Genomic DNA, 15061 nt, shown 5'->3' with positions numbered 1-15061 from the left:
TTCCGGTTTAAGCCACGCCCACACGCTGCAAGCCACGCCCGCCCAGGCTTCCCGCGCCATCCGCTGGCCACACCCACTTTAAGCCACGCCCACTTTTAAAAAGCCCCGCCCACCCGCAGTCCCACGTGGCAGCGCGGCGCGCTCTGCCCCCCCCCCCCCCCACAAAACCCACGCGTGTGATCGAAGCGCTCCGTGTCCGCTCCGTGTCCTCCCCATGTCCCCGCTCCGTGTCCGCTCTTTGGGCTCAAAACCCCCCTCCATCATCCCTCCCTCCCCCCGCCGCCATCTCGACCCCACTCCCCCCGAGATGGCTCCGTTAACCCTTCTCATCTCCGTGTCCCCCCCCCCCCGAAATAACTAACGGAACCTCCTCGGGTCCATTCAGCCATAAAAACAGAGAAGCGTTTATTTATCCCTATGCCCGCCCCATAAACTCCAGCACGGCCCCAATAGCAGCGGTTCAGTGGGGCGGAGGGACCTCTGCTGGTGTAGGGCTTCAATAGTCCGTTTCTTGTGGTCCTACAGCTCCTGACCCACGGAACCAGACCCATAGAACCAGACCCACAGCTCCTGACCCACAGCACTTGTGCTGCTCGTGCAACACGTGCCCCTTGTGCAACACCCCCCCGGTTCGTGGCTCGTGTGACACGTCCCTCGTACAATAATCCCTGGTGCGATGTGCCCGGCCCACGCGAGGACTTTGCCTGCTGACTAATGAAGGATCGCCCTATGGACCCAATGGGAGCTCCTGCAGGTGACACGGTCACACGAGCCCCCCTATGGCAGCTCAGCGTTATCACACAGCCTCACTACCGCCCTGTGTCCCGCAGTTCCACCCTCACAACCACACGGTGTCCCCCCACTCCATTCCCTCAATATCACCTCGCAATATCCCCCCCTTATTTCCCTTCTCCCCACCCACGTGCACGCGCTCCGGGCGGGGCGATGCGCGCTCCCGCTCGTGGGAGTGCAGCTGAGGACAGGCTCCGTGCCGCCCCCCGCCCCTCCTCCTCCTCCCCCTCCTCCCCCCCCCCATCCCCCGCCCCCGGTCCGGCCCGGCTCTCATTGTGCTCCTCACGCCGGCGGCCCAAGATGGCGGCGGCTCCGAACAACCCCTCGAGCCGCTCCCGACAATAGAGGGCGGCGCGGGGGGGTGGGAGAGCGGGTCCTCCCCGCCTTCCTGCGGCCCCGCACCGCCTCACCGTCACCGCACCGCCCGGCTCCGGGTCCCGGCCCCACCCCGCATCAACAGCGCGGCCGCCCCGTAGCATGGTGCGGGGCCTCCGGCTGCGCCATGGGCGAGCGGCTGGAGCTGCGTCTCAAGTCGCCGGTGGGAGCCGAACCCGCTGTGTATCCGTGGCCGCTGCCCGTCTACGTGAGTGGGGGTCGGTGGGGGGTGGGGGGGGGTCGGTGTTTGCGGTGCGGCCCTTCGCGTTCAGACGGTCGCGGTGTCCCCGTGTCACTTGGTTGTGCCTCGTGCCGGCTCTGTGCTGTGTCTGTGTCCATGTCCAGGTGGTACCGGTTCCGTTTCCGAGCGGTACCGGTTCCGTGTCCGACCCCCCAGCGCTGCCCGCAGTCCCCATGTCCCAGCCCTGAGCGCTGCCCTTGGTTCCGACGTCCCTTCCCCTGATCGTCCCCCCGTGTCCTGGCCCCGTCGTTCCCGTGTCTCAGCTTTAAGATCTATGCGACCTCAATGTCCGTGTTCCAAACCCTGAGGGTCCCCGTGTCCCTGCAGGGAGAGCTGCGTGACTTCAGTCCCCATATCCCACCGCTATGGGTGCCATGTCCCAGCCCCAAGCTGTGTCCTTGGTCCCCATGTCCTACCCTTGGGGGTCCCAATGTCCCAGCTCTCAGACCCCATGAAGGTGTCACGTCCCAACCCCATACAATAACCCCCCCCATATATCCCAGTATATTTGGCGGCCTCTCTATGCGTGCAACACGTGTGCCAACCCACGCACAAGCCATTCGTATCATCCCCATAACCGACTGCTGCCCTATAGCAGAGCCGTGCCGGGCACAGCTGTGTGCTGTGATAGGGACGCATCGCTCCGGAGCCTGTTTATCACAGCTCCTATTTATTGCAGCTCCTATTTATTTCTCTGCCCTGCTGCAGTTCTCCATCCCGCCTTCCCCTCCGTCATTGGGTTGCGCGCGCTGCGCTCAAAAATGTTCGGAAACTGAAAGTACACGGAGCTGCCAAAGGGATCCAGCCGACTCTCAACCCCCCCTTTACCCCTATTTCTATTGCTGTCATTGCACAGCACTGCTGCACAACCTGACTGCACAGCTCTCACCCCTCCAAGCACGGCAGCTGCCCCCTATATAACGCTGGGACCATCCTATATAACACTGAGAGCATCCTATATAACGCTGGGACCCTCCTATATAACGCTGGGACCATCCTATATAACACTGGGACCCTCCTATATAATGCTGGGACCCTCCTATATAACTCTGGGACCACCCTATATAACGCTGGGACCATCCTATATAACACTGGGGCCATCCTATATAACGCTGGGACCATCCTATATAACACTGGGGCCATCCTATATAACGCTGGGACCCTCCTATATAACACTGGGACCAGCAATGGTTCCTTTGGAGCTCCATTCTGCCCTGCAGTTGTGTCTGACACATAAATACACACATGCAGCCGTTGCAGTGGCGGCTGAACTCTGGAGCTTTGGCAATAAATCGTGTGCTTTGTGCTGGCTGTGCTGACACGGTGCTGAGCTGCGGCCCCGGCTTGGCTCAGCTTTGCTCCCATTGACACAAATAGAGCAGCTCCCAACACAGCAGTGGGGAGGTGGGCTACCAGGGTGGGGGCACAGCACACCTGGGTTTGCCCACTGTCTGCTATGGGGTTCTCCAAGGTATAGGGATGTAGTCTCCAAACTGGGATAACCATTCCCACTGCAGCCCATGTCTCTGCTCCAAAACACAGCAACAACCAACCCCCCTCCATTCCAACCAGCATCACTATGATCCCCTATCAGCATCTACAGACCCCCACAACCCCCTTATCTCCCCCCATTCCGTCCCATTGGAGCCGTGGGAGGAGAGGCAGCATTGCCCCCCCACCACCACGTAGTGACAGCGTGACTCCTTCCCTGCTCCTCACCCCGGTGCTGCGGTGAGTAATGGCTGCTCGTGACTCACGGGGATATTTTCTGATGTTGACCTCTGGTTTTTTTTATGGCTGCCCCGTATTCATCAGAGCTGGGTGAGTGAGTGAGTGCTGCTGTGTGTGCTTTAACCCTTTGGCTCCCATGTGCCAACACAGACCATTGAAAATCAAACCACAGTATGAGAGAGAGGCAGGAATGGAGAGGGGATGTGTGTTATCATTGTGGGAGCAGGTTCATGTCTTGGGATGGATTTGAATAGTGCAAACTGAGGATGGCGTTGCAATAGAAATGCAATCTTAGGGTGCTGCAATGTGATGCAAACAGGTGTTGATATGCATGGCTTGCTCCTCTTGTTCTGATCCAGGTTATTCCAAGCTGGTTGTGCTGAATGGATTCACTCTTAGTACTGAGCGCTGGAGGTTTGAAGGTGGAGGTGTTCCATGCTGGGTGGGTTCTGCCTTTGGGCCCCGCTGTGTAACCGGTCCCACTTGTTGTGTGCCCAGCTTCACAATCTGATCTGGCACTGCTTGCACCAACCCCTCTGTGCTGAGCAGCATGAGGAGCCTCTCACCTTCCAGGCAGACCTTTGGCTGGCTGCTCTGTGCCCTGCATTGAATAGAGCTCCCCATAAGGTAATGCAAACCCACTGTGCTGCCCTAGGTGCTATAGGGCAGTGCTATAGGGTAGTGCTGTATCAGGTGCCTCTGAGCACCTTTGTCCCCATGTTCCAGCCTGGAATCCTTAGTGCTGGGGAGGTGAGAGCCCTCAGCCCCCAAAGCTTTTGCTCTTTGGGGGTGGGGGATCAGGACACAGTGATAAGCGATGCTGTTTGTGCAGGTGGAAGGGCACGTAGGATCCATGCTTTGTTTTTCTGTCCTTTTTTTGTTTGTTTTTCGTGGGTTTTGCCCCTGCTTTATCCATTATCCATCATCATTGCAATGGCAAACCGTGCTGAAACCTTATGGGGAGCGATATCTGCCAGGGGAGGGTCAGGGTTCCTAATACCCAACGTTAGGAATAATTCCTTGTGCAAAGAGCAGTGATGCTGCCCAGGGTATAGCGGGGTCACTATACCTGGAGCTGTTGGTGAACCATAGAGATGTGCTGGGTGGGATGGGGATCTGAGAGCTCTTTTCCAACCTTAAAGCTCTGATGTGGGTTTATGAGCACTGCTGTGTTGTATGGACACACATACTGTCCCCATCCCCATCCTCATTGCTCCATAGGGACAAGCTGATGGCGAGCAGCATCCCTGTATGCGTGGGCTTCCCTTCTGCTCTCGTTCCGGCCGTGGGATCAGGGCTGTGTGTGAGCTGGTGGCTCTAAATATCACTCTGGAATCCAATGTTACGGCGTTTTCCCCTCCGCCCCGTGACTCACACGGTTGTACCGGGGCCGTTCTACCCACGGAGCCTCCCCACACCCTGAGTAATAGCCCAGAAATTCATCGTCATGGTCGGTGGTGGTGGCGGGGTTAGGGGATTTTCTCTTGATTTCACCCAGCCTGTTGATGCAGCTCGTTGTGGGGGGATGAGTCATTAATGAAAAGAAACTTTTGCTGGTGAAGAATAAGGTTTTGAATGCTTCCAGCAGACTCCTTATTTCTCAGTGCTTTCCGAGTGGCGGGAGAGAGCTGGCAAATCATTGACTCCGGCATTTCGACAGCGCTCGGGTTTCTCAGCTGCCTGGCAAATAAACAGCAGCAAATGACAGCGCTGGCATAGGGACAACCCTGTGTACAGCCCTGTGCTGCTCCCAGTGCCGTTCCTTGCTCCCTGGGGTCACTTTGCTTCTCCCCACCTCGATCTGGGGGTTGCCAGGAGGGACAATCGCTGCTTGTTTGGGTTTCACTGTGGCTTTTGTTCCATGCTGGGTCCCTGTTGGATGCTGTCTGAACCACGAGTTGGGTGAACACACATCTTTTTTCCCCCCCCCTACAAGTATTTCTATATGCAAACTAAAAATAGTTCTTTTGTGTTGCATCTTCTTGCCACGTGATGCAGCTTCTCGTGCAACTGAGACCTCTTTGCTGCCTTCCAGTGCTTGGAGGGAGCTCACGAATGGGAGGAGAGGGACTTTTTTGGGGGGTGGATGGTGTTAAGAGAAGGGGAACTGGTTTAGAACTAAAAGATTGTGAGATTTAGGTCAGATATGAGGGGGAAATTCCTTACCCTGGGGGCGGTGAGGCCCCAGCATTGCACAGAGCTGTGGGTGCCCCATAACCTGGGTGGGCCTTGGAAAACCCAAGCTGGGGGTGGCACCCAGCCCATGGCAGGGGTGGGAGTGGGGGGGGCTTTAGGGTCCCTTCCAACCCAACCCTGCTGTGATTCCATGGTTCTGTGATCTTTGAGGGCCGTTCCAACCCAACTATCCCATGGTTCCATGATCCTTAAGGTCCTTTCTAACCCAACAGTTCTGTTATCATGTGGTTCTTTAAAGCCCCTTCCAACCAATTCCATGGTTCTATGATTTCTAAGATCCCTTCCAACCCAACCCAATCTATGATTCCTATGCTTCTATGACCATTAGGCGCCCATCTAACCCAACCATGCTGTGATTCCATCATCCTATCTACAAACATAACTGGAAAGACAACCTAACTATTAAAGCTGCTGTTCTTTTCAAGGAGATGAGCGAGGATTCACATCTCTGCCCTTGTCCTGAGCTCCAGTAATTCACATTTATCTACCTGAAATTCACCCATCAGTTACGTCCGGACGTAGCACTGCAAGCTGTCGGTGTGCTGAGGGTAATTCACGCCACCAAACGCAGCTCCAGCTCTTGTCCTTTGTGGCAGCCTAAATGTACATGGAGATGATTATCCTTTCACGTCTCAGCATTGTGAGTGACTTGTGTTCCTCCTGGGACTTAGGCAAAATATCTTTACCTCTCGGTATGCAAGATTTATGGCGAATATAATCGGCCTTCTCCCCAGACATCCATATGTCTACGTTTGTACTCTTCCTTCTTTTTAGCTCTTTCATAATGTCTCCCTTTCTTTTTCCTTGCTTCTTTGACTTCTCTGTCTGTCTGATGAAAGCTTTTAGCTCTAATGATCCAGACAAGGACCAGAAGCAGGATGCTTTTTTTTTTCACCTCTCCCAGTGTGTTATTGCAGATTGATGGTCGCGAAGTATCTTGGCTTATTTAAAATACCTTCATTAACGTCCTCCTTCCAACAGAAGGATCTGCAGAGGGAAGAGTTCATATCAGGTATCTGGACGTATTAGGAACATAATGCATCACGGTAGTTATTAAAGATAAGGCAACGCTTCCTCTAAAGAGGAACAAAAAATAAACCTGAATATATAGTGATGCTCACCACGCGCCTCTAGTGATACCAAATAGAGTAGCTGCTATTTTTAGGGGATAGGAAGAAGGTACGTTTTACAGCAGGAAATGATGGCTGCGTAGATAGGAGTGGGTCTATGAATAACGAAAACGTTTATGGGGTGAATGGGAGTTTCCTATAAGCCTTCACTGCAGGGTTTGCTTGGTGCCAGACCAAAGGAAGCCCTGAGGATGGGGGAGCAAAGTTTAGGTGTCCATTGATGCCTTGGTGGCAGGAGGGATGTTGGAGGTGTTGGGGAAGAAGAGCTGGTTGGTATTGGGGTGATGTAGGAGGGGGGTCCCAAAACCTCCTGTGGCCTCTGTGTGAATGAAATGTAACTATGGGGAAAAAAAACCCACAAAGAAACAAGTAGAAAAGCTGCAGTGTTTTGAAGAAGCCTATCTTTAAAAAAGGAAAGAAATCTCTTTGCAGTCCATATAGATGAAGTATTCAGAGGCTTAATGCAGCTCTGGGATGGCTGTTTGCTCGCACCAGCAGTAATTGAGCTCAGCTTTACGTGCAGGTTGGAGTTCCTGGCCAAGGGGGTGATGGCTGCTTTCCATTCTGCTCTCCAGTTACTGCTGCATGGGAGCCTTGTTTCTGCATTAACACACACCCGTGGTTGCACAGAGGCCTGAGCCTGGTGCTGCTATGAGAACCACTCGTACTGATGTCTGCTTTGTGCAACCAGAGGGTCGTCCTGGTGTGACTGTCCGTGTGGGTATTTCCTTGAGGCTCTTGTGCATGATGTCTGCGTGTGAATATATTTATACAGCCCCCCCTACTTGCTATCATGGGAACCATTCCCTCTCGCATTCGTGCGGTGTCCGTAGCAACAGTTGTAATTGCTGTGTGCAAAGGCAAAACGGTTTTATTGTGGTTTAGGTACTGCAGTGAAAGTGGGAGTGTTGGTGGCAGCCAGACCCACAGCTGTCTTGTCTGCAAATACCAGGGCTCATGGCATACGGGATTACCCAGATGAGTTTGGATTTTCTTATCTAATCCTTTCTTCGTTTCCTCACTTAAGGGAACAGCAGTAATTGTCTACAGGGAAGGCTTTCTGTCCTCACCTCCCTTGGCAAGAAGTTTACTGCTTCATGAGTGTGGAAACTCAGTGTCCCTGTCCTGCTTTGGGATAAAATGGGGTAATATTAAAAGTGTCCATGCAGTGTGAAATACAGCTTGGAACAGCTTTCCCTTTTCCTTACTCAGATTGTAACCAGTGTGAGGCAAGACCTAAAAATGCAAAGCGGGCACCAGTTATGGTTGCAGCAGCTGGAAATGCTTTGGGGGTTCTGCTGTTCGAGACCTTTGTCTGCCACTGTGTGCAGGATGTTGGAGGTGGACATGCTGTGCTGGGGGATCTTTCTAAGCAGGGTGTAAATGAAGGTGAGCCCTGGGGCACAGGGTTTGGAATCGTGTCCATGTGTGGATGCTGTCCTGTTCCTGCAGCAGCTTGCCCTGCCTGCCTTGGTGTCTGGAGGAATGCTTATCATCCACCACAGATGGAAGAAACCTAAGGGACATTAAAGAGGCACTTGTCCTGCTGGTCTTCTGCAAGATTGATTGGCTTTTCCTAATCCATCTTTTTGATCTCTGCTAGCCATCTTGTCCCCAGCTGTAACATCCTTTCCTTTGGATTTATGGACGCCGTCTGCAGAGAGGACTGCAGCTCCAGGCAGCTGAGCTGTGCTTCAAACAGGAGCTGCTGAGTCTGACCGCCTTCGTTAGGCAAATTCAATAAGATCACAGCACTTGTAGGTCAAAGTCTGACGGTCAGAACAGCTCCTGAGTGGAGTCAGTGAGCAGTTCTTGGAAGCTGGTATTATGTGGTTGAAATGTCCTCCTACCTTGCCCAACCTCAGCTTGCTTGTACTTCTCTGAAGAGCTGATATGGTCACCTCGCCATATCAGGGAGAGGAAATGAGGTCTGGTGAGTCAAAGGGCCAGTGGGCCCTAAAAGTGAGAACTGCTGTTTATTTTGTGTGACAGTTCAGTCTGGACAGTCAGCCCTGTGTTCTTATCTGTGATAATTAGAGAAGGATTCTTCACGTTCTTTGTACAGTGCTTTGAGATCTGCGGATAGAAAATGCACAAACTTTCTTTTCCCCCCACTTTGACCATACCCAGGATTGAAAACTTTAGTTCTCATGGTTTGGCCTGTTTGCTGCCTTAAGGAATTACCCCATAATGATGCCATTAAGATCTCCTAAGAGATGGCAACTTATAAGTGACCAAAGCAGCCACAGGTTGTACAGGAGGTGTTTGCTGTGATATTACCTCCTCTGTAGCAGCCAGCTGCTGTTGTGGCACCAACTAAACCACTGGGGGTTTTCAGTCCTGCTCCTGTAGGCTGTTATGCAAAACCTCCTGATTCAGTCCTTCCAGCTGTAGTGATGGATGGAGATATCTCTCTCAGGGCTGGAGCTGCTCTCTTGTGCCTCTGTGATGTCTCCATCACTCCCTGTACAAAACTAGACTCTTATGAATGACTTTTGAGAAAGTATCTGTTTTCTTTCCATTATTTTTCTCACGAAATTTCTTGGCAAAAACTTGAATTTTCTCTGGGAGCTCACATTTCGATTTTAGATTGAATGCTGAGGTTGAAAATAAGAACCTTTTATTATACATTTCAGCCGGGCAGGATCGGCTGTAATAACTTCTAAGGTGTGTTTATTTTTTCTTCTTATTATTTCAAACAACAACAAAACTTGTTAAGAACAGCTCTGGGCACATTCAGTTCCTGCAGACAACATCTCAGAGAGCGTGCACTGAGGAGATAAGGCCTCACCCCATGGAGTAGTGCCATTCCTCCAGCCCTGCAGATCCACACTGGGGCCTGAGAGCCCCTTAGGCTGTGTAATCTTTGCAGAACACAGCCTGGGCCTGTGGTCGGCGTGTTGGGGCCTGGGCCTATGCAGTGCAATGGGGCCTGGGCCTACGTACTACATTGGGGCCTATGTACTACATTGGGGCCTGGGCCTGCGTGCTACATTGGGGCCTATGTACTACATTGGGGCCTGGGCCTACGCACTATATTGGGGCCTGGGCCTATGTACTACATTGGAGCCTGGGCCTACGTACTGCACTGGGGCCTATGTACTACATTGGGACCTGGGCCTACGTGCTACATTGGGGCCTGGGCCTATGCAGTACATTGGGGCCTGGGCCTATGTGCTACATTGGGGCCTGGGCTTATGTACTACATTGGGGCCTGGGCCTACCACTACATTGGGGCCTATGTACTACATTGGGGCCTGGGCCTACGTGCTACATTGGGGCCTGGGCCTATGTACTACACTGGGCCTATGTACTACATTGGGGCCTGGGCCTGTAGGAAGCACTTCAAGGCCTGGGCCTGGGTCTACACGACACATAGAGGCCTGAGCCCACACAGCACTCTGAAGCCTAGACCCATGTGCTCCATCAACATGGGAGGGAGAAGGGCGTAAGGTGTGCACGGGCACCTTTTGCTCGTGGTGAGGTTTCTGCTCACCTTGACTCTGTGCAATGATGTGAGCACAGGTTGGGTAGTTGGCACTGGCTGAAAGCTATCTTTGTGAAATCTTACCACCCTAGCATTGAGAGTGGCCTCTGTTCACTTATAATTTCTTCTTTCCCTCCTCCGTTTTTTGCTTTGAACAAATGTTAGGTCTTTGCAAGACTTGCATGAGATGGTAGGAGCTTGTCTACCCAGACAAAGCCTATTGGAGAGAATGGTGAACTTGGTGAACATTCCAACACGAGCAGCTTAGCTGCAGTCAATGTGGAACCTTTTTCAGCTTCACTGCTGTTAGATAATACACAAACTGAGCTCTAAAGGCCCCTTCTGGCATGAGCTGCACAGGAGGAGTGAGGTTGCTTTACTAAAACCACTTGCTGGAGCTGTGGCTAGAGATACGCATTGTGATATTTATTAACTCAAGACAAAGGAATCTGTTAAACAAGCATTTTTGGTCATTTATAGGGGCGTTTTCTTGAAGACTCTATAGGACGAGGGGTTCTATGTGTGTTCTGCCTGCGCTGAGCTTGCAAAGCTGTCAGTTCAGAATGTAGCTTCTTCAGGGAAAAAGGTTATATGGCAGTAGAAGCGTGAATTCACTTTTCCGCTATAATGTGCTTATGTTGATAAACCGTATTCTTACTATACAGGAACACAGTTTACTGGGAGAGCTAGATCATCCCGGGGGGTTTATACTGATAATTCTGTGTGTAGTGAAAGGTAGAAATTCATAAGGGATGTTTATGGATGAGCTGACTGTCTTGGGCTATTTTTGTACTGTGTAGATAAGGAATAAAGAGACAGGAGAGCCCTCCTCCTGCATGCCTAATTTCTTTACGTGTGCATTTACAGAGCACGTTCCCATTGAATTACTTCCCTGTTTTCTAGGCTAAGCAGTACAGGTACAGTTATTTGCTCAATGCTTCACATTGGCTGCTTGTTGTAGCTGGATGGGGGCCATGAGGGGTAAAATAGGAAGTGTTCTTTCATGCCTTGGTCTGGAAGGAGAACTTCTACAGCATCCTGACTACATGGGCTGGGAAATCTGCTCCGTTGTGTGTATGTGAAAGCTGCGATGCAGATGGGGAAAGGGTTCTGTTTGACTTAAATCAAAATAATCCACAACTACTTCTGTCATCTCTCTATTGGTGTTTCTCTTCTTCCATTCCTTCCCCTTCCCCTGTCTATTTCCTGTTGTAACCGTAGGAATTACGCGTCTGCAACAGATGAGGGAATTTGGGAGAGTGAGCCTGTACCCTTTTAACACTGGAAGGTTTTGGATCCCAGGCTCCTTATTAAAAGGTCAAAGCCACTTTAAGATGTGTCTAAATATAACATAAACTGTGTGGATGGGCTCTGGTAGCTATGGCTTCATGTGATGAATCCAACCAGATATATAGAACCCCTTCACCTTTCCAAAATAAGACTTCTTTCATAGCGTGGTGCATCTACGTGCACTGTGTGGGCTTTTGGGGCACGTGCTTGAAGTGACTTGTGATGTGTTTCTGGTTCTGTTGAGTAAATACCCAAAGTAATGGTCCCATTTGGGTTGGTTTAAGGGTTTGGATGGCAATCAAATACTCCTTCCCTTGTACACTTGTCATCTGTATCGTGAACAAGATGGCAGTTCCTGTAGTCTGCTAAAAAACAACACACTTGTCGTCTCTCTGAAAATACCTAATTTTTTTTTTTTTTTTGCTTTATTTCAGGACAAACACCATGATGCTGCTCACGAAATCATTGAGACAATTCGGTAAGTGTTCGGTGCAGACTGGAACCCTGTCTTGTGCATGACTGCATCACAGTGAGTGGGCATCTTAGGATATAAAAGAGGGCAGCAGGTTTCCATAGTTGGATGGTGAAACACAAAGTCCTGCCTTCATGGCCACCAGAGCTTGGAGCCTGGTCATCGCATATGGCCCAGCAAGCTGCTCCCAGCGTGAATGGGAAAGCTTAGCAGTACTGCTGATAACATCACTCATGTAGATGAAATCATAATATTTGACTACAATCTGTAGTAGGAGAGTGACCTGCCAGAGGCTGGAGCTCAAGCTTTTGAGAAAGAAATGTCCTTTGTCCAACTGCAAAGCCTGGATGCAAGCTGCCCTGCTGCTGTTCCTTCCAGCTCATTTGTGCTTCTGCTGCTGCTGAAGTTCTGTGCCTGGGGAGCCCGTGTTGTGCTTTGTTGGTGTAATTATGGGGAAGGTGGTGGAAGCGATTGCCAGAGCCCTCTGTGCTGTTTTCAGTGCTGTGCTACCTGTAGGCAAGAGGGGGCTTGTGTAAGAAAGCAGTTGGGCCAGAGAGGTGTTTCACAACTGCCTTACATTGCAAGTGGGCTGTTAGAAGGCTTCTGTGCAGCCTCTTGCCTCCCTTGTGCACAGTGACCACAGCGTGGTTGTGAAAGCATTGAGTGAAAGAATGCAGAGAACTATTGATCTCTTTGGCTAAGCAGCTGTTGGCTGCCATTCCCATTTCTGTCCTTCCCATGGCACGCGCTGAGTTATCCTGATGATGGCAGTTTTATTAATAAATCCTTTCAAAATACTGCTTTTTTGGGGGGGAGGTGGTTGTATTTTTTTGCATTGTGCTTTATGGTAGATTAACATCAGCTATAGCTTTGGGTATTTGCAGATGCGCACAATACACTTATCACCTCAATTTGAAGCTGTGCCATTTCCAGAGCTTTATACCACTGCCAATGTCTACAGGCACCTCACTGTTTGTTCAACACAAATATGGACTATTGCAGCTTCCCAATTAGCATTTAGTGCTGTCTGCCTTCCTCCTAACAATACTATGAGCTTTCATGTCTGCTGCAGCATGTATAGCAATGCCAGTCTAGAACTGAGACCGACTGCCTTATTATAGCTAATGGGAAATGTTGGTTTTATTCTGTTCTTTCTCTCTTTCCAGGTGGGTCTGTGAAGAAATCCCAGATCTCAAGCTTGCTATGGAAAACTACGTTCTAATTGACTATGACACAAAAAGGTGAGAAAAGAACACTCCTTCCCAGCAGGGGAACAGGTCAGCATGGTTTGCAGTGAATCTGTTGGTAACTGGTTATTCTTAGACACTACAAACCAAAGTTTTCTTCTGGAGCTGGCAGAGCTATTTCGGTAGGAAATGTGTAACAGAAATATTGGCAAAGGCTGTTGGATGAAGGACATAATAGGAAACTGCGTACGGCAGAAGGTTGAGCTCTGCTGTGTACGTTGGAGTTACTCACTGCGAAACAATGATCGGTATCTGAGCTGTTGGATTGCATCCAGCCTTAGTGAGATGAATGGCACCGAGGTTTAACTACTTCTGTAGTAACTCAGAATTCCTGTTTAGAAAGCTGCATGCCAGAGCTGAGTGTCAGCGCTGCGTCCTTCTCCTGCCAGAGCTGTGGGAGCTGAACCTCCCCCTTCCTTCTCTGTTCAGAGGAACACGATGCTGTTTGGGTTGGGGATCAATTAAAAGACAAACCATTCCTATTGCTCTCTTGGGCAGCTAGAATGAGTTGGAGGTGCTTGTGTCTATGTGTGAGTGCCTATTCCACAAAGAGCTGCCAATGAATGTATGGTGTGTGGTGTTCACCTTAGGTGGGGGCAGACCCTCAGCCTGCAGCATCTCCTGGGGTGAGTCTGTGTGCATGGACTTGAGGTAGGATGAGGAGCTGACCCCCAGGCTGTAGCATGCAGAGACCTCCCTGATTGCTTATATGGGGACAAACAAACTTCATCCAAGTCATGCAAAGGGAAAGACTGCATTTATTCAAGTCCATAGCATGGCTAAATTCGTAGATTGAGGATTGCAGGTGAAACTCCATCCCTTTGTAAATCATCCCTGGTTATAATCCCGAGCCCCACACAGGTACTGCTATCATGATCTGCTTAAGGTGTTTTTCCTCCTCTCCATTTCATTTTGACTACTTGATTGCGGTGCCGCTTCTTTTTATGTCCCCTGATTCCCACTTCTTGCTTCAGAGATGGCCACGATTTCATTATCTTTCTCCCATGACTCCTTATTTGTTTTATTTTAATGTTTTTATAGAATCTGGTTATATAATGCTGATTTCCTACCAATATCCTTTTCCTCCCTGGCATGAGATGCATTTTTGTTTTTAATCCTCTAAGCTTCTGCCATGGAGGCATCTGGCTGCACTGACTGTAATCCTGAGCAGCCCACGAAGCAGCCACTGTCCTGAAGTGCTGATCATAGAACCATTCTGGTTGGAAAAGACCTTTAAAGGTCATTATGTCCAACCATTCACCTCCCACCAACACTACCCACCCTCTGTACTTCAATGGAGTAAAGAAAAGCAGTGTACACATGCCTTACATTTCTGTCTGCGTGGAGGAAAATAAGTAGTGGGCTATGAGAGCAGCAAACTTCCTCTTAAATCAGAGCTTAAGTTCAATAATTTTCCTGTTCACGAAGGGGAATGATATTATACGAACGTTCAGCTTCCAAAATGGGAGTGCCTTTCTTCTTTCCACGGCACCAGCAGGTTGTAGAACTTGTTGCTTCTTTTTCATGTACTACGCGGTGTCCTAAGGCCATGCAAGTAATTACATGCTCTGCAAGAAGCAAGCCTTGAATAGCTCCTATCATGACAGAAGGGCTCAAAGTTGTACCTCCAAGCTCCCCTTTTGCCTTCCTCTTGTTAACCTGCGCTCTCTCCCCACAGCTTTGAAAGCATGCAGCGGCTGTGTGACAAGTACAACCGCGCCATCGACAGCATCCATCAGCTGGTATGTATTGGCCATTGCTGTGCCATGGTGCTTATCCCACTGCTTTGAACTTATGTGTAGTGAATAGCATCTAAAAACCATCAGGGGTTGAGCACTGGGTGTCACTGATTCTCCAGCACTTCCATTCTTTTGGGGGGGTTTAAATCTTTAAACCATCTCTCCTTGTCCATCTATCAAAGAGTTACTATCAGAGGGGCCGTCTTACAGGAGGAAACAAGCACAGTAACTTTATTTTTCCCCCTTTTTCCCTAAATGCAGGTTTGTAAGCTCTCATTCTGCTGCTCCTTTGGCACTTTGCCGTTCCCTTCAGGGGGCCGAAAAAAGGTTTCCATGTATTTCATACACAGAAGTTTCACAG

The 15061-nt window shown here is 50.3% G+C and overlaps 1 protein-coding gene across 12 annotated transcripts in view; it reads left to right on the top strand.

The window, feature by feature from the left end:
* The first annotated feature begins 1035 nt into the window (after positions 1-1035).
* The window catches only part of DOT1L (DOT1 like histone lysine methyltransferase), a 49496-nt gene continuing 35470 nt past the window's right edge, over positions 1036-15061 (top strand). For 5 of the 12 annotated variants that reach the window (XM_085517570.1, XM_085517565.1, XM_085517566.1 and 2 more), the window contains exons 1-4: positions 1036-1375; positions 11677-11720; positions 12881-12955; positions 14640-14703. In XM_085517570.1, the coding sequence (XP_085373696.1) occupies positions 1295-1375; positions 11677-11720; positions 12881-12955; positions 14640-14703 (264 nt within the window). In that variant the 5' untranslated portion in view covers positions 1036-1294. Of the gene's footprint in view, positions 1376-3130; positions 3230-11676; positions 11721-12880; positions 12956-14639; positions 14704-15061 lie in introns of those variants that run through there. The other 7 variants (XR_014935006.1, XR_014935005.1, XM_085517571.1 and 4 more) reach the window with 3 other exon arrangements.

This window comes from Coturnix japonica, chromosome 16 (assembly GCF_054131305.1).
Source record: "Coturnix japonica strain WE chromosome 16, WE-NBRP24, whole genome shotgun sequence".
NCBI classification, from domain to species: Eukaryota; Metazoa; Chordata; class Aves; order Galliformes; family Phasianidae; genus Coturnix; species Coturnix japonica.
Note: the sequence above shows the minus strand (reverse complement) of the source record. Positions and strands in the feature narration are given on the sequence as shown.